The 20,195-nt window shown below is 42.9% G+C and overlaps 1 protein-coding gene across 1 annotated transcript in view; it reads left to right on the top strand.

The window, feature by feature from the left end:
- The window catches only part of TRMT11 (tRNA methyltransferase 11), a 155,280-nt gene extending 138,064 nt beyond the window's left edge, over positions 1-17,216 (top strand). The window contains exon 13 of the mRNA XM_075339935.1: positions 15,197-17,216. Within this exon, the coding sequence (XP_075196050.1) occupies positions 15,197-15,376 (180 nt within the window). The 3' untranslated portion in view covers positions 15,377-17,216. The remainder of the gene's footprint in view (positions 1-15,196) is intronic.
- The last annotated feature ends 2,979 nt before the right edge of the window (positions 17,217-20,195 follow it).

Here is a 20,195-nt window from a genome sequence, read left to right as displayed (position 1 = left end):
CTGGGGTCCGTAACTTACAAGAAAAATATGCAGCATGCTGTAGGTGGGGATACGATTAGCACGTACCTCCCTGATTTAATGTCTGATATAGGGTTGTGACCTGAAAAGTTGACAAAAAATTAAAAATACAAGCACATACAGTGTTTTTATTTGGAATTGGAAGAAGCCAGTAAGGCCGGTTTCACACATCCAGCTTTTCGCCAGTTTGCCACATTCGGCGCATGCCAGTACAGTGTATACAGTACAATGGCAGCGCCGCAACTGCCGGGTCACATGCTCCGGTCACATGACAGCATGTAACCAGCGCTTGTCGCGCTGCCATTGTACTATATACACTGCACTGGCATGCACCAAATCCAGCAAACCGGCGAAAAGCCGGATGTGTGAAACTAGCCTAAGACAGCAGGGATTGCTGAACTTTGCTCTGCAGAATTTTGAATTCAGCTCTGGGGTATAATACATTCTGTAACATTACCAGATAAGTAATTGGTTTTGCCATTAGTGAAAAGTGCCAACGATGTATATTACAAGATGGCAATTGGATAACAAGGCTTCTGAACTATTCTTGCTCTGAACAGCACCTGCTAGTTTCTGCAGCTTGCTTGATTTCATTTCTGCACATTTTGTTATTGAACTTGGCCAAGTGACGGCTTCTGGAGAGATCCAATTATGAGCTGCTGACAAATGGAGATGAAAGTGATATGATGTTGGCTGCGCAGTGCACCAACATGGAATGTCATCTCTGACACGTCTGCGCTCCTAACCTGTTCCCCATGCGAGGAGTTGACCATCTGAAGTTTAGATTTCATTTGTCAAAACATCACAGATTGAGGGAACTCACAGCAAGGTCGCCCAACAAGCGACATCTCCGTCTGTATGAGGATAAAACGAGCAGAAATGATAAACAGCCCCAGCATTAACATAACAAATTGTGCATGTTACTCCTCAGATCAACAGTGTTGACTTTGGCACAAACAAAAAGTTTGCCGTGTTTTCCTCCTCTTTAAACCCTTGGCACTTGTTTATTTTTGCTCTCCTTTTTGTTTGTAATCCATGGGCAGGTCTTAAATCAAGCCTTTTTATTTTTTTAAACCGCAACATTCAGTAGTTTATTTCTCATTAACCCCTCTCAGACTGGTTGGCGTGTTTCGTTCCTCTCTAATATTGTGAGTCGGCATTTGTTTTTATTGTTTTTTTGTTATTTTATAATTGGCTTTTTAGCTGAGCAACTCTTTGTGGTTTTAAGTGTTTGTATTACAGCACCTGATTGTAGCTCAGAGACAAATGACTTACTGCTCTTTGGCAGGCGAACAGGCAGGTGCTTCTAATTCACAGACCAGATGGTTTGCAGATACTTTGCACGTTGACACCAGGACTTTACATTGCACGCTCTGCTCTGGGGTACTCGGAGCTATGAATGACTTCCTCTTCATCAGGGATATCTTCTGTTGCGCTAGGATGAGTCTGTGTTCTGGAATATTTCAGCACTGGATTTCTTCTCTGTAGAGACAGGCCATTTTCTGTTAGAAACCTTAACCCACCACATAATTTTTTTTTTTTGCTCTGAACACGTGGTTTTAGTGGGATTTCTGATTACAGTGTATATATAGCAATCAGCCATAACATTAAAACCACTGACAGGTGAAGTGAATTTCATTTATGTCTCGATAACAGATGTTATTCACATACAACATTTATGATTTGATGAACTCAATGTGTTGGAAGTTGGACAAAATGAGAAGGCATAAGGATCTGAGCAATTTTGACAAGATCCAAATTGTGATGGCTAGACGTCAGGGTCAGGGGTGTTCTGGTAGGACGAGGTTACCTAGAAACAAAAGTAGTCTAAGTAAGAACAACCTGTAAATTAGCTTACAGGATTAAGAACCTCCAAGACGCACTGATGTAGGTAAGGATTCAGTGCTATGAGTCCACTTAGACAAACCAACGGCACAATACCACTGTCAGTCAGTAAACGTTTACCAATAGGCGGATGTTTGAAGGCCTGTTTACACAGGCAGACCACAGTAAATGATATGCACTGAGCGGACTACAATAAATAGCTAAGTGCGCATAGGTTGCCATTATTCTTGGCAGTGCAAGCCCTATTTACATAGGACATTGTACCACAAAGAATGATGATATTTTACACTGCTCAAAATATCACTTCACCCTATAAGTGTGTGCTTTGATTGTTCATCGGGTGATCCGCAGCATGTTTAAATGGGAAGATAAAGATGAAACAAACGTTTTTAATCATGCTTGTTCAGGATTATCTTGCAATGTAAGTCTACGTGTGCATGCTAAGTATTTGGTTGCAGAAATGTTTGCACCAAATCTGTGTGGCACCCCTAGGGGTATTAGCCACAGCAAAACCATCATTAGTTACTCAACACAAGCAGTAGAGCAGACACCGCACTACCACCTCTGGCCAGAAGGGGGAGCTCAAGAGACTCCCCTAGATATATTCTGATCTGAGGTAAAATTGACAGTTTAGTTTTTTCAGTTGGAGCTGGGACGCTCAGAGGAGCAGTCACAGAGAAATTGCTCTGAGGTACTTAGGAGAAACTGACAATTTCCAGGCCCAAGCCATCGGTCTGAGGAGGAGGAGACATAGAAAAGGAACATTTTAGGAACCGGGTAGCCATTAATATCTACCCCTGAAAAGGCGCAAATATGGACACCGGATCCATGGCTGCATTAGTTTCACACAATACAGCAACCAGGAGAAGTGAAGGCGATTCAAGCTTCACCAGGATCAGACACAGCAACATCCAGTGAGTTCAGTGGTACTCCCAGAGGGGGTACGCAAAGGAAAAGGACTCGAGTTGCCTGTTGAATTAGGACCCGAGAGGGACAGTTTGGGGCAGCAGCCAGTTCACTCATAGCAGCAGGGCCACACACAGACAGCGCAAAGAAGGAGGCCAAGGACTCGGCAGGGCAGAGTAACTTAGTCCTCCTGATACAGACTCCGGCGACTGGACTTGTTGTTATGCAGTTTTTGTTAAAGTAAACCGGTTAAACGTTGCCTGCGCCTCAGTCTCTCATTTGGATAGTTGCCACATATCCAGGATTGGGACCATCGAAGCTGAGAAAACCTGTTGCTGATCAAGTAAGCGTCTGTGCCCCCAAGGTCTCCTCACAATACCATTAATACCATTATCTATAACCACCATTGACTTTTACCTCACCTGCCTGGGACCCACAGCCCTACCCGGAAAGGGCTTTCCACCTCAGCTGCCCCACATCATCATCCCCGGCCAGCTACTGGCAGCGGTGGCCATAAATAGCCACATTTATTCCGGGTGGTGTCACGAAAAACTCTTATAAACTTTTATTTATCCCCTGTAAATACCCCCCATTGCACTGTGCATCGCCTGAGACCACAGCCCGGGTCGAGCCACCCGTGACATACCCTCAAGAAATAGACCCCCGATCCGGTGCTGGGTACCACGGTCTCCAGGGCGTCACATCTGCCTCTCTTAGCAGAAAAAAAAGTGCATCTTTGACTCACATTTTCACCACACAAATTGCTGAAAAAGTTAATGTTGGCTATGATAGAAAGCTATCAGAATATGCAGAGGATAACAGCTCGCTGCATAGCTGTAGTCCAGTCATAAAGCTTTTGACTACCCCTGTGCACCACAGAAAGTGCATAATTATCCATAAAGTAGGCTTACATAACTTGACACTTAATGTATGCCCACTTCCACTGACGAGCAAAAGGGTAAAAATGGTTTGACATTTGACTTTTAGACTCCATTTCTCACCATCCACTACAGCTTTCAGGGTGAGACTGATTTCATTTTATAGGCAATCATATATTGGCTATCTCATACATAAATTTGACTTGCAACTATTTAGCATATTATTTAGTTATACAGATTGTCATGTCACTTGATTGTTACTGTTTTGCTCCTGGTGGTGGAAAAATCTTTGTCTTCCTGTATACTACAAATTACAACCTGTTCTCAGAGTCCCTAATTTCCAAAGCAAAAAGTCACTAGTTCAAATCAAGGAGCAGCCATGAAGATAATTTTCCAAGAAAAGAGAAACCACATTATCCAGCTCATCGATAGCGATCTCTCGGCCAAGAAAATTGCCAAAGTATGTCATGTGAGTGCAATGACAGTTGAAAATTACGAAATGAAGTCCGTCCAGACAAAATAACGGAGTGCAGAATGGCTCATTACAAGCTCTATCAGTTCTGGCATGACAAACACTGCAGTGGAGGTGGCTTGTGTGCTTTGTAATACTAAGGCTGGTTTCACATCAGCGTTTTTCTGCCGCACTGCTAGATCCGGCATAAGTGTAGTACAGTTCACAGACAGTGCGGCAAGCCCCGGTCACATGCTCCGGTCACATTACCGCATGTTCCCGGAGCTTGCCAGTGAACTGTATTGAGCTGTACTGTACTTGTGCCGGATCTGGCAGTGCGGCAGGAAAACGCTGATGTAAAACCAGCGTAAGATCGCAGACATCCATGCAAGCACCATGCGATGCATGTCACACAAGTCTGAAATGGTGGCCCGAAAAAGGGTAAAGACGCCTCTACTTCAATATTGTCATAAAAAGCGTCTGCTCGAGTTTGCGAAAAGTGGACAATAAAAGATTGGAAATGGGTGATTTGGAGCGATGATACGAAAGTCAATAGATTAGGCTCTACTGCTTGCAAGTGGGTCTGGAAGAAACAAGGAAAAAAGGAGCTAATGGATTGAGAAAGTGAAGGAATTGTCAAGTTCGGTGGAGGAAGCCTGATAATTTGAGGTCGTTTCACAGCCAAAAGGCATTGGATACTTGACCGAGATCAATAGTGATCTCAATGCTGAGCTATATGTGAGTATCCTACAAGTCGAGTTACTTCAAAAACTGAAGTATTATGGGTATGAAAAAGATGACAGTGTTCCAGCAGGATAACGGGCTGAAGCATACGTTAAGATTTCTGAAGAAGTGGTTCCATGACAATGAAGTAGATGTGCTGTATTGGCCCCGACAGTCCATAGAAATCAACCCAATCGAACACTTGTGGGTAGAGTTGAAGAAAAAAACTGTATACATACCCAAGTTAGTAAACAAGTATGCACCAACATTGGGAACATGTAGCAGAGACCTGGGATCAAATTTCAGTCTAGACGTGTGAATCTGATCAAGAGCATGCCTAGGAGGATTCAGTCAGTGTTTAAAGCCAAAGGTAAATTTGCAAAATATTAGCAAAATAATAAAAATTTAAATTTAGATTTTTAGTAGCAAAACAGTAATAATGCAGTGGCATGACCACAATCTGCAAAATTATATATGAGAGAGCCAAGATGATTTGTCTGTAAAACAAGGGTTGTCTCACACTTAAAGCTGTAGTGGATGGTGAGATGTGGAGCCTGAAAGTCAAAAGTTGAAAACATTGTTACCCTTTTGCTCATCGGTGTATGCTTCCAATAGATCAATATCTTCGGTGATCGAAACTATAGAAGGTATGTTGTGAAAAAGTAGAAAACTGTAGGGTTTGCTCTAATTCTTTTAAGAAGTCTATTAAAAAAAAAAAAAAATAAAACAGCAAAACAAACCGCAAAAATTGATACATTACTTACACAACTATGTGGTGGCTCCTATGATCTCTCAGTAACACCCTGCATATACAGTACTCAAAAAGTTAGGGATATTTGGCTTTTCAGTGAAATTTATGGTAACATAAAAAGTTCATGCTAAAGTGATATTTTATCATGAAAGTAGGGCATTTAAGTAGAAGCTTTCAATGGTGATTTCATCATCAAAAAAAAAAGCCAACAATGGTGGGTATACCCCCCTCAAAATGTCAATGTCTCAATAACTTGTCATGTGACGTTGAAAATCAATTATAGCTTGACAATGACGTCTCATGCTCTTCAAAAGTCGAGTTATTGACTGGCATCACACTTGAAGGGAGGCTCTCAGGTCACTGAGGTCCTGGGGTACAGAGTTACGGCAACTCAGCTGATTCCATAGGTTTTCTAGGGGACTCAGGTCTGGAGAAAGTACGGGCCACTTCATTTGAGGTCCCCCAGTTTCCAACAGCCTTTCCCTAATGATGCAACCTCAATGAGCTGGAGCATTGTCATCCATGAAGATGAAATTAGATACAGTCATATGAAAAAGTTTGGGCACCCCTATTAATGTTAACCTTTTTTCTTTATAACAATTTGGGTTTTTGCAACAGCTATTTCAGTTTCATATATCTAATAACTAATGGACTGAGTAATATTTCTGGATTGAAATGAGGTTTATTGTACTTACAGAAAATGTGCAATCCGCATTTAAACAAAATTTGACCTGTGCAAAAGTATGGGCACCCTTATCAATTTCTTGATTTGAACACTCCTAACTACTTGTTACTGACTTACTAAAGCACTAAATTGGTTTTGTAACCTCATTGAGCTTTGAACTTTATAGGCAGGTGTATCCAATCATGAGAAAAGGTATTTAAGGTGGCCCCTTGCAAGTTGTTCTCCTATTTGAATCTCCTATGAAGAGTGGCATCATGGGCTCCTCAAAACAACTCTCAAATGATCTGAAAACAAAGATTATTCAACATAGTTGTTCAGGGGAAGGATACAAAAAGTTGTCTCAGAGATTTTAACTGTCAATTTCCACTGTGAGGAACATAGTAAGGAAATGGAAGAACACAGGTACAGTTCTTGTTAAGCCCAAAAGTGGCAGGCCAAGAAAAATATCAGAAAGGCAGAGAAGAAGAATGGTGAGAACAGTCACGGACAAACCACAGACCACCTCCAAAGACCTGCAGCATCATCTTGCTGCAGATGGTGTCAATGTGCATCGGTCAACAATACAGCGCACGTTGCACAAGGAGAAGCTGTATGGGAGAGTGATGCGAAAGAAGCCGTTTCTGCAAGCACGCCACAAAAAGAGTCGCTTGAGGTATGCAAAAGCACATTTGGACAAGCCAGCTACATTTTGGAAGAAGGTTCTGTGGACTGATGAAACAAAGATTGAGTTGTTTGGTCATACAAAAAGGCGTTATGCATGGAGGCAAGAAAACACGGCATTCCAAGAAAAGCACTTGCTACCCACAGTAAAATTTGGTGGAGGTTCCATCATGCTTTGGGGCTGTGTGGCCAATGCCGGCACCGGGAATCTTGTTAAAGTTGAGGGTCATATGGATTCAACTCAGTATCAGCAGATTCTTGACAATAATGTGCAAGAATCAGTGACGAAGTTGAAGTTACGCAGGGGATGCATATTTCAGCAAGACAATGATCCAAAACACCGCTCCAAATCTACTCAGGCATTCATGCAGAGGAACAATTACAATGTTCTGGAATGGCCATCCCAGTCCCCAGACCTGAATATCATTGAAAATCTGTGGGATGATTTGAAGCGTGCTGTCCATGCTCGGCGACCATCAAACTTAACTGAACTGGAATTGTTTTGTAAACAGGAATGGTCAAATATACCTTCATCCAGGAACTCATTAAAAGCTACACGAAGCGACTAGAGGCTGTTATTTTTGCAAAAGGAGGATCTACAAAATATTAATGTCACTTTTATGTTGAGGTGCCCATACTTTTGCACCGGTCAAATTTTGTTTAAATGCGGATTGCACATTTTCTGTTAGTACAATAAACCTCATTTCAATCCAGAAATATTACTCAGTCCTTCAGTTATTAGATATATGAAACTGAAATAGCTATTGCAAAAACCCAAATTGTTATAAAGAAAAAAGGTTAACATTAATAAGGGTGCCCAAACTTTTTCATATAATTGTATGTGTTGTTTATGCAGATGCACAATGACTGGATTAATGATGTGGTTTAAGTAGTAGGGGCTTGTCATTGTACCATTCACAAAGTGTAGAGCAGTTCTATTGACTAGACAAACCTGCCCACACTGTAACACCACTACCACCAATGGGTCGTCTGATGACAACAGTAATTGATGCATAATAGTCTCCTTGATGTTTACAACATGGTTGACTGCCATCATTTCTGCTCAGCGTGAATCGACTTTCATCAGTGAACAGTTCTGAGGCCACTGGTCCGTCATCCAGCGTCTTTCTTCCTGGCCTATGCAAGATGATGACGCACATGCCTGGTGGTTTGGTTCGATACCCTTGCAGGTAGTCTAACCGTAAACAGTTTTGGATGATCTGATGTGACACTTCAAAATTTCAGAAAAAATCCCTTAAAATCCAAAGTTTTATTATCATCAATTAAAATAACCCAAGTAGACAAAACACCATAGTAAACAATAACCCATCCAAAAGGGTAATTATATACAGGTACTGCAAGCAGGGCTAAATATATAATAGACAGTGGATGGTGGTAGTAGAAGCAAAAAAATATACACAAACACAGACCCTTGATTGGGGCTGTGGACTAAGGTAGCCCTTTTGATACCCTATGGCTCGCTCTACCTGACAATGGAGGGTATGACACCCTAACTTAGCTGGTGTCCCCATTCCATGTCGACTTACCCTACTTTGCCCTGGTGTAGCCCTATAGAAAGTATGGAGCAGTTCACTAAAACCAAAAAGCCACAGTGGACAAAGGGGGGAGGAAAAAAATCAAAGATGCTCTCCACCATTACACCCTATATGCGACAAAAAATAATTATACAGTAGGCTGACCAGTGTACCAAGCCCTTCCGGACTAATATAACTAAACAGACCAAAGATAAAAGGGGGAACAACGCATGCTGAAGTCCCCAAATCAAAAGCAGGATATAGCAAATTGTGAATAATGATATAATGATAACAAACAATCACCAAATACATTCTGCTATGTGAATACACTTCCCTTGTCAGTGCAGATATGTACTACCTCAATGCGTTTCCCCGCCCACAACGGATCACCAGGAGGCCCAGGGGAAAAGGAAGAAAAGGTCCGGGTATCCTCAATGGTCGTCCATAGTGGAGAGCATCTTTGATTATTTCTTCCCGTGGAATGGAGGCAACAAGCTAAGTTAGGGTGTCATACTCTCCGTTGTAAGGTAGAAACGAGCCCTAGGGTATTAATAGGGCTAGAAAAAAAGTGATCCAGCTCAACTGGGGCAAAGTCCGGCATGCAGGGATAACACTCTGGCAGTGCAAGGGTCCAGTAGAAGAAAGAAAAATCCAGCTTCCGGAGTAGTAGTAAAAATGATGCAATTTTATTAGAGGCCGTAAAAATTAATGTGATGACAAAAATAGGGAGCCCATATGCGGCGTAAGGCTACGCGTTTCGAACGCTGCCTGCGTTCTTTCTCAAGCCCATCTATAGGGCTACCTTTGTCCACAGCCCCAATCAAGGGTCTGTGTTTGTATTTTTTTTTTGCTTCTACTACCACCCACTGTCTATTATATATTTAGCCCTGCTTGCAGTCCGTGTATATCATTACCCTTTTGGATGGGTTATTGTTTACTATGGTGTTTTGTCTACTTGGGTTGTTTTAATTGATAATTATAAAACTTTAGATTTTAAGGGATTTTTTTCTGAAATTTTTGTTAACCCCATTTATGTAATCCCATATACATTGTACTTGTTAAATATACCTCTCTCCTACATTAAATGTGCCTGGAGTTGTCTGCCATTCATCATCCAGTTCCGAAGGGCATTGTTCACTATAAAGGGGTTGTCAATGTGGGATATGACCAATGGACGTCCACTTCTATGCCTTTCTGTGACTCTTCGAGTCTCCCTGTATTTCTTTTGCAACCTGCTGATGACACTTTGTGACACGCTAAGCTCAGTGGCCACTCACTTCTGTCTAAGAACATCCTGCTTGAAGCTTAGCAATGGTGAAGTAATGTTGATCAATTGTTGGGTGTTGTCTTTGTCTCATGATATCATGTGAACAGCATAATGTAACAATATACAACACTGTAATAACTCTCTTAGTGCAGATAATGTAGTAGATGTTACCTGCAGTCCTATGTAACACTACAGCTAACTAAAGTATAACACTATCTTAACACAGTGATGACTCTTAGGGGTACTTTGCACGCTGCAACATCGCTAGCCGATGCTAGCGATGCCGAGTGCGATAGTACCCGCCCTCGTCGCACATGCGATATCTTGTGATAGCTGCCGTAGCGAACATTATCGCTATGGCAGCTTCACACGCACTTACCTGCCCTGTGACGTCGCTCTGGCCGGCGACCCGCCTCCTTCCTAAGGGATCAAAAAGAAGGAGCCAGCACGATTTCTATACTGTATTTGTTGATAAAATAGAGATTTTTGGCAAAACATTGCAATATTTTGATTGTTCTATCTGTAAACTGGTTTAGCTATTGGTGACTGTTCACACACAGCCACCGGCCCTGTCCACAGGCTATTTAATCTTAGCAGCACTTGCCTGGGCCTGTCCCGCCCACAGCTGTGACTCAGTCACAGGTACGGGAATGAAAAGCACCAGGTAAGTGCTGCCTCAGGCGGTTCTGCATTAGATGTGTGAGGCCAAATGGCACCCCAAACAAAATATAATATTTAGTGTAGGACTGCCCCATGGGATTTGCCGTGACGTTGGCGGGGTGGCTCAAAATATTGACATGTTTTGCCAAAAATCTCTATTTTATCAACAAATACAGTATAGAAATCGTGCTGGCTCCTTCTTTTTGATCCTTCCTAAGGGGGCGGGTCGTGCGGCGTCACAGTGACGTCACACGGCAGGCGGCTAATAGAAGCGGAGGGTCGGAGATGAGCTGGACGTAACTTCCCGCCCACCTCCTTCCTTCCGCATAGTCGGTGGAGGCAGGTAAGGAGATGTTCCTCCGGTCCTGCGGCTCACACACAGTGATGTGTGCTGCCGCTGGAACGAGGAACAACATCGTATCTCCTAGTGGTGCGACATTATGAAAATGGCCGACGCTACACAGATCACTGATTTACGACGCTTTTGCGATCGTTTATCGGCGCATCTAGGCTTTGCACGTTGCGACGTCGTTACCGGCGCCGCATGTGCGTCACTTTTGATTTGACCCCGACGATATCGCAGTAGCGATGTCGCAACATGCAAAGTACCCCTTAGTGTAGGTAATGTAGTAATGTTGCCTGCAGCCCTATGTAACAATACACAACACTGATAACTCTCTTAGTGCAGATAATTTAGTAGATGATACCTAGAGTCCTATGAAACAGCACAGAAAATGCAGTGAGACCTATTGTACTACTCATAGAACTCTATGGATCCTTGTTAGTTACATGGCCTATTACAAAATGGTTAGCACTGTAGCTTTGCAGCGTTGATGTCATGGGTCCAAATCCCACTGAGGACAACATTTGGAAGGAGTTTGTATGTTCTCCCTGCATTTCTTTGGGTTCCTCCCCGGTACTTTGAAGACTTACTGAAAGGGAATTAATTTTGTGAGCCCCAATGGGGGCCGTGATGATAATGTCTGTAAAGTGCTGTGAAAAATGATGGCACTATATTAGTAAGCAAAATAAGTAAGTAAAGGTGCTCATTCCTTTGGATGCATTCCTTCTGCAGTAACATAGTAGTAGTGGACAGTCGGCCATCCTTTATGCCTCTGTATGGGCCTTGTTCATGCAGCTTTGCCCTATGCCTGAAGTAGGTTTTATGTATCCATACTTTGTATCCAGATGTTTCATTGCATCTAATAAATCACAACCGCTAAGTAATGTAACTGTATGGAGTCATTTCTATTTTGTGTTGGTTCCTGTAGCTCCCATCTTAATGAACTGTCTATTTCAGAGGTGATGAAGAGTAAAGTAGTAGATTAGGTATAGGCATTCTTTACTAAGAAGTCAACCTTGAGCCATTGTGTATACCTTTATCTTGCATGTATTATCTTACTCTGCAGAGTTCCTTGGCACTGCGGATATATGTTAGTGGGGCCAGAATGCTTGGAGGCATTAACCCTCTATACATTGCCAGAGCCTAATTTGGCTGTGAAAGGAGTGAGATTTATATGACCCTCTTGGTAATTGACTGCACTACTTAACTGCAGTAGATTTAAGCATTTGTTTGCACCACATTGTTTGGAAACCATTCACTTAGTATAGAAACCTTCTTTTCTGCCTTATGTCAAGATCTGAATCTTTAGAGACACTTTGGATTTGGCTCCCAGCAGTGATCCTCCCTCACACTCTCTAATTTCACAGTTTAGATTTGCCTGCAGGATAAAGCTGTTATTCAAGACTTCATTTCCAGCTCTCCTCCTAATCCACTAAGCAGGGAATTATGTCAGAGGCTCTTTTCAATCTAAAGCAATGAAAATCTGTTTTTCGTGAATGCGTTTGTTTTGGACCATTCGGCGAGTGTTTGCTCCCAATTATACCAAGTTTAAACAAGGGATCTTGTATATTTCTGTCTGCTTTAAATTGTTAACCGGAGCGGTTCCTGTCTCGTCACACCTGGTACTTATTTTCTATCCACAAGACATCGATTATTATCTTACTTACTAAGCACCAAATGTACAGTTGGTAGATTGATTGTCAACGGCCCCAATAACGAAATGAAGAAAGAAACTCGTATTTTTTAACACAATTGGCATTTACAAGACGACCCCACGCGTTCCTTCTGCTTTATCAAAACCTTTTTAATACGGTCATAAAGGCCACCCACATACAGCCACTTTTTCTTACACGCAGGCTACATTCTGACCTTTCCAGTGCATATATTAGAATATGATATTAGAAACTTTTGACATGTCACTTTTTTGATACTGAATACTAAGCTTTTTTCGATCAATGCTGACACAGCTGAATTTTAAGTATGCTTTGTTTTCTTATTGTAATTTCACTTGACATCAAAAATAAAATGTGTAACATCTTATGTTCGTCCATATTTACTGTAGTATTTTTCTTTACATTTGACCAATAGTCTTCAATATTGGAGACGATACAGATGAAAACTCATTTAACACGATTCCAAAATCAGCCTCAAGCAGTTTACTTACATACATAGTGTGTCCACCCATATCCTGTCAACCGCCATTAACTTGAGAATGGCGGCAGCTATAGGCACAGAAGTGGTGTCTATGTATAGTAAAGTATCCATGCACTATGCAATGAAACCACCTATAGCACCACCTGGCGGAAAACAACAGAGTTAGCATTTTTATCTCGAAAACGGAACGAGATAGAGGAAAAAAAAGTGAATTACAAAGTTACAGGGCATCATCAATTCAATACGAATTGACACTTTGCATGCAGAAATGCTATGATATGAAACCCATGACCCCCCCCACCCCCCCCCAAAAAAAAAAAAAAACACATTGACTGCTGGTCACGCATATGGCGCTCATTTAAATTTGATGCTCAAAGTGGCCACCGTCAGCTGCAATGCACATCTGGACTCTGGACAGTATACGGTATCTTGCTGCACATTGTGCAATATGGTAGGTGACACGTTTGCACAAGCATCTGTGATACGTCGTAGTAGGTCCTGCAATGTTGGTGGAAGGGTCGCATACACCTGCTGTTTGATGTGACGTCACAGAAAAAAAGTCTAATGGGGTCAGGTCAGGTGAGCGTGGAGGCCACTCCACGCAGCCACCATACCCATTGACTTGTAGGAAGGTCTCCATGAGGTATCGCTTCACGTCCGCAGTCTTGTGAGTTTTACACATTCTAATCATAGCATTTCTGTATGCAAGGTGTCGATTCGTATTGAATTGATGATGCCTTACAACTTTGTAAATGCGAACTCCGTTATTTTCCACCTGGTGTCGCTATAGGTGGTTTCATTGCGTAGCGAATGGCTACTTTACTATACCTAGACACCACTTGTATGCCTATAGCTGCCGCCATTCTCAAGTTAATGGCGGTGGACAGGATATGGGTGGACACACTGTATAAAACAGATATGTATTGTGCCTGTAATATATAGTGTAAAAAAATAGATTCAGGTACATTCTAGTGATGAGTGAGCATTACCATGCCCCGATGCTTGGTCCTCGTAATGAGCAGTTAGATGGGCGTGACTCAAATACCCGAGTGAAATGGAAGTTAATGTGAACTCAAGCATTTTTCTGGGAAATCTTTCAGAAAAATGCTGGAGTTCCTCATTGACTTCCATTATACTTGGTTGCTCGAGTCGCGCACATCCGAACATCAACTGTTCATTACGAGGACCAAGCACAGTAGTGCTTGGTTATTACTAGTACATTAGTTTCTTACAAAACGTTTTACAACTGTGTTGCCCAACTATTTGTTTAGAAGTCACATGTTTGGTCTCAAGCCTCCTGAATGTGGCTACCCAGCTGTTGACTTGTAGATTTTATTGTGCACTCATGGTGCCAGAGAGGTCATAGCATTACAAGCAGTATGTTGATCTGGTTAGGGAGTAAGCATTCTCCTGTGAGGACAAAGATGGGAACAGTAGAAATCCAACATTCTTTTCCCCAGACATCTGCCTTCCCTATACATAGATAGCCTCTGGCTGTTGTTATTCCAATGTGTATGGGCAGCTATACTCTGAAATGGCTGAATGAAAAAAAAAAAAAAACTCTCACAGTACACCAATTTTGGGGTGAAATGTGTTTAAAGTGGATTAATAAGGCATTTTCTGTTTTATTTGTTAATATTCGGTGCCGGAGAGAAGAAGCGGGGTTAACGCCACGCTACCGCCAATAAGAACGATTGTTGATTAATGATAAATTCTTTTATTCCATAGGTCAACACGCTTCAGGGATCGAGTCCCCTTCTTCAGGACCAAACAAGAATCAACAATATGTCACATATTGTTGATTTTTGTTTGGTCCTGAAGAAGGGGACCGGATCCCTGAAACACATTGACCTATGGAATAAAAGAATTTATTATTAATCAACAATCTTTCTTATTGGCGGTAGCGCAGTGTTAAACCCGCGTCTTCTCTCCAGCACCGAATAGTAACCCACGTGGGGCTGCGGTAGCCACCATCATCTTTTAAGCGACACATCATCTTTTTGTCACTTTCACAACCCTACTGGGTGAGTGGTATTCTGTATTCACCACCTTTTTTAATCTGGTAAGACCCTATTTGTGCTCTTTTCTTAAGGGTACTTTACATGCTACGACATCGCTAGCGATCTCATTAGCGATGTGAAATTCTAGATCGCAAGTGCGATCTTTCAAGATCGCACATGCGTAAACTAACCTATGTGCGCTCTCAAAAGATCACACTTGCGATCTAGAATTTCACATCGCTAATGAGATCGCCAGCGATGTCGTAGCATGTAAAGTAGTCTTCTAATGTTTTATTAAAACATGTTTTATTATTTAACAGGGTAAGGACCAATATGCACATTTGGAGGATGCGCAGTATTTACTGTATCAAGGTCACAACACCTTCCGTGAGAAGTATTTTAGTGGCCTGACAAAGAGAATCGCGAGAGAAGAGCGAGCCCGGAACGAAGAACAGAACTGCAGTGATTTCAGCTCTACGCAACAGCAGCAGGGTGTCTGATGTCAAGTATTTCATGTTATTTTAAAGAGGTTTTCCAGTCTAAAAAGAAAAAGTCTGCAGTCACTTTGTGGCTGCATGCTGTCAGATCTTGACAGTATGCCATTTCCTTGTATGTACACTGCATGCGGGCAGTCACGTGACTGCACTTATTCCATATTTGTGGTCACGTGCCATCTAGTTTCATCCAGCTTCTTTTAGTCGTCTTCTATTCAGTGAAGCTGAATGAGTCTGCATTTAACCTCAAGTGTGCAGATTGCTTACTTGCAGTTATGTGGACAGTCAACTCGCCTGGGGCATACAGGGAAATTGCAATTCGCACACTGTTACAAGTTGTAAGTTTTCAGCTACATAGACCGACTGCAGACTTTTCTTCTTAAATTGGAAAACCCTGTTAATTATAGTGCATCTCATGGAATTTCAGTCTCTCAAATGATTATGAACAACTATGTGCACTTTCAAGGTGTGATAAACCATCTTCCTTGAAACGTTTCCTTAACCGGTCTCGGGCAATCTCAGTTCTCAATAGGTTGTAGGCATCGCTGCCAACTCACTTGTTCCATTCTATTCTGCTGGTGGTTGGTAGAAATAAGTGTATTCACTTATCTTAGGTATTCTGTAGAAAGAAACAACATGGCTGACAACGTTCACCATGTTCTACCATTACCATCTGCATAACTACTTGTCACCTGTCTTTGACCTTGTGGCTTCTGCCCACCACCATGGAAGGTTATGAATGGGTTAAGCTAACACAGAATGGTTTCATATTCATTTGGAGGACTGCAAGGTCCCTGGTTTACATTCTCGTATTTTATTGTATATAAACCTGCACTCTGTATTTATAGTCTTTTTAATGGGAATTAGCACCGCTAAGTGGCCACAGAGCTGGAGCTCACTGGCTGCTGCGTCTGTCTTTCACAGAAGGAAGTTGCACTGTTTGCTTTTCAGTCTCCAACCTCTGGAATTTGTTCTTAACATGTAAGGGTGATGAAGTGTCCCTCATTAGGGAGATTGCTTTCATTTGTTATTGTTTGTAATTGATACACATTAAACACACACAATCTTGCTTTGTCTTGTTACAACAGTGTTGCATGCAAAGGTCCTTTGTGGTTTGTTATTGGTCTGACCCTGGCCGGTTATGTGAAGCCCAGAGGACTTGACTGAGGCTTTGGAAGGCGATGGCATTTTGTTCAGCCTGTCCACATCTGAAGTTCTTCTGTTCTTTTTCATTTGTTTTTACATTCCTACAGTCCGGCTCTCTTAATACAACCTACTTTATGTTGTTTTTTTTCCCTTCTTTTATTATTCCCAACCTAAAAGCCTTTTTTTTGCAGAGCCATAACAATTAGGTGTGTGACGACCCTAGTGTCTGCACTGAGATATTCTCCTTTGAAATTGAATCAGTGTTTAGACTTTTATGTTTCTTTATTTTTATTTGGTGCTAACATTTTGCTGATTTTACCTCATCACCCTTGGGAAGATAACTGTAAAGATGAATCACTAATAAATGTGGTCAGCGACTTAGTTTTCTCTTTCCACACTTAGCCCAGCATGCTGGGAGTGAAATGGACATGACCACAAACTAAACTAATATATAGAAGAATGGGAAAAAGGAAACAAAACCAAAACACACATGTGATGTGTTCCCGGAAACCAAGACCATTCATCAAGTGGCCAAATTTTCAGTGTGATATGTGTTTAGCTTTATAGATGGCCTTTATAAGGATTTTTACATGGTACTGTCGTGTATTTCTGTTTTGTCAATTTAATGATCCGTGTTTAAACAAAACTTAATCTTAATGCTCGATGTAAATAAAGAAAATTGCTGATTTAGTTGATCCGATGGATATGTTGTGGCTGTCATTTCATTGTAACAGGTTTCATACATTGAAAATTATTCTGAGTGTTTCTTCATTTGATTAAGACCAGAAAGTGGTTAATATCAAAGTCATATTGCACTTTTGAAATGCAGCACTCATAACCTGCTTTGAGCCCTTACTATATGGGTATGTGCAAACGACGTCTTTAAGACATTGGAGGTGCCACTGAGGATTTCCTTTGCTAAGCTGCTTCAAGAAACAACAGTGGTCTTTTTTTCTGAAGCGGCTTTGCGGGCAATTCTACTGTAGTTTTTCTATAGATGAAACTATAACTAGTGAGTATCTTGCTAGCGGAAGCCAACTGAAGAATGCACTTGCTGATTCCTTTAACCACTTCATAGTTTGCAAACTCTGAAGCGGTTAAAAAAGTAACAGAAGATTGAACATGTATAGAAAAGTCATTTTTAGATTGCTGTGCATTATATTCACTTTTTGCGAGTCCACAAGAAAATAACTTCTGCATTATTGTTTACGCCAGTATGGAAGTGCTCTACTGTAGGCTGTGTGCACACGTTGCGTTTTTTACCGCGGAAACGCTGCGTTTTGAACCGCAGCGTTTCAGTGGCAAATTGCATGCGTTCAGCTTTCCCAGCAAAGTGTATTGGAAAGCTGAAAAATCAGTGCACACGCTGCGTTTCTTTCCGCAGCGTTTTGGATGCCAAAAATCGGTGCGGAAAGAAAAGCAGCATGTCACTTCTTTTGTGCGTTGTGGCTGCGTTCTCTCCCCCATTGAAATCAATGATGTGGGGTCAGAACGCAGCTACAGCGCATGGACCTGCTTTTTTGTTGCGGTCCGCGGCCTTTGTCGGCACGCCAGAACGCAGGCATTTACCTGGAAGTGAGGTCAAGAGGTTTCCTGTTGACCTCACTTCCTGGCAAAGCCCCCGGTGTCGCCAAAGTGCCCGCCCCGACCCCCGACCCCCCTCCCGAAAATCCAACATGGCCGCGCGCACAGTAGCGCATCGGCCGCCCTGCTCCTATGATTTCTGTCGCATGTGCAATAACACATGCGACAGAAAAATGCCCCCCAGGCCCTGCCCGTTCACCCCAATTCCCCCCGGTGTCATACATACCTGTCCGGTCGCAGCGCTGATCCCCCGCGGCCCCCTCCTCCTTCACAGCAGACGCCGGTCAGTGCGGTCACATGTGCAGAGCAGCTGACAGCCAGCACAGTGTTCAGTGTGAGCTGTGCTGGCTGCTCGGCACTCTGCAGCTGTGACCCGGGGAGAGTGGGTGCAGATTTTTGCACCCACTCTCCTCAAATGGAGGGTCTGCCCTCCTAGAAAATGGGGGATACGTTCCCTGAACATGTCCCCCATATTCTAGAAGGTCCAGAGCCGACGTGGGACATCCAAATGGATTTCTGCGGACCCATTTTTTTTATTAAATTGGAGAACAAGGGAATGATTTGGGGAGTGTTTTTTCTAATAAAAAATTTTTTGTTGTCTTTTTTTGCTTTTGTTTACTGTCAATTAGTTATGTCGGGTGTCTGATAGACGCCGTGACATCACTAATTGCTGGGCTTGATGCCAGGTGACATTACACATCTGGTATCAACCCCATTTATTACCCCGTTAGCCAACGCACCAGGGCGCGGGATGAGTTGGGGCGAAGCGCCAGGATTGGCGCATCTAATGGATGCGCCACTTCTGGGGCGGCTGTGGCCTGCTATTTTTAGGCTGGGAAGAGTCCAATAACCATGGCTCTTCCCACCCTGAGAATACCAGACCCCAGCTGTCAGCTTCACCTTGGCTGGTGATCTAATTTGGGGGGACCCCATGTTATTTTTTTTTATTATTTTTATTTATAAATAAAAAAAAAAAACCTGGGGAGCCCTCCAAATTGATCACCAGACAAGATGAAGCTGCCAGCTGTGGTTTGCAGGCTACAGCTGTCTGCTTTACCCTGACTGGCTATCAAAAATAGGGGGGACCTCACGCCATTTTTTTTTTTTTGTTTTTGTGATAAAAACTAGGCTAGGCACCCTTTAGTGCCACATGAAAGGTACTAAAGGTGCCAGCTTAGAATATGCAGGGGGGGTGGGACGTTGTATATATATTTGACCTCCATTGACGCTTTTTAGGCTGTGTGCCCACAATCGGGGTTTGCAGCGTTTTGGGCGCAGATTGTTTTCCCTGCGTCCATGACGCTGCGTTGTGCAGTAGAAGCACAGTGGAAGGATTTTTAGAAATCTCATGCCCACTGTGCTTCTTTTCTCCGCAGCATAAACCGACCGGTGGCGCAGCTTCCCGAGCCTCAGCATGTCAATTTATGCTGCGGAGACGAGAGTGTTCTCTGCAGGTAGCATAGAGCTCCACAGCAGCCTGAACCCAAATCGTGGGCATGGCCAGCTGCGTTCTCCCGTGGACAACACTCACATCTCTGCAGGAGGCTGACACTGTGTACTGGACGCCATGTCGCTGGATCATGGCCACATAGCCTTAGGCCTGTTTCACACGTCAGTGATTCTGGTACGTTTGTGCTTTTTTTTAAACGTACCAGAATCACTGACATACGCAGACCCATTCTAATGAATGGGTCTGCTCACACATCAGTGATTTTTCACTGCACGTATCTCCGTGCGGCGTACCCGCGTGTGCGTGATAGCCGCACGGAGACATGTCCATTTTTTTCTGGCATCACTGATGTTCCACGGACCACGCAGTGGTGTGGTCCGTGAAACACGTGCCAGAAAAAAAGTGCTTGTAAAATAAAAATCATTTTTACTCACCCGGCGTCCAGCGATGTCCTCTGCAGCCCGTTCTCCCTGCTGCTTCTGAGCCGGCTCATTATTGTCGCGCATATTCATGATGTGCGACACAGCCGACCCGGAAGCAGCTGCTGCGGGGGTCAGCGCCGGCCCTATGCTGCACCGCGTGAGCGATCAGCACCATGGAGAGCGGGAGCGCGCACAGGTGAGTTAATCTCTAAGTGCAATCACG

Source organism: Anomaloglossus baeobatrachus, chromosome 3 (genome assembly GCF_048569485.1).
Source record: "Anomaloglossus baeobatrachus isolate aAnoBae1 chromosome 3, aAnoBae1.hap1, whole genome shotgun sequence".
Taxonomy (NCBI): Eukaryota; Metazoa; Chordata; class Amphibia; order Anura; family Aromobatidae; genus Anomaloglossus; species Anomaloglossus baeobatrachus.
This window is presented reverse-complemented; position numbering and strand designations above follow the sequence as displayed.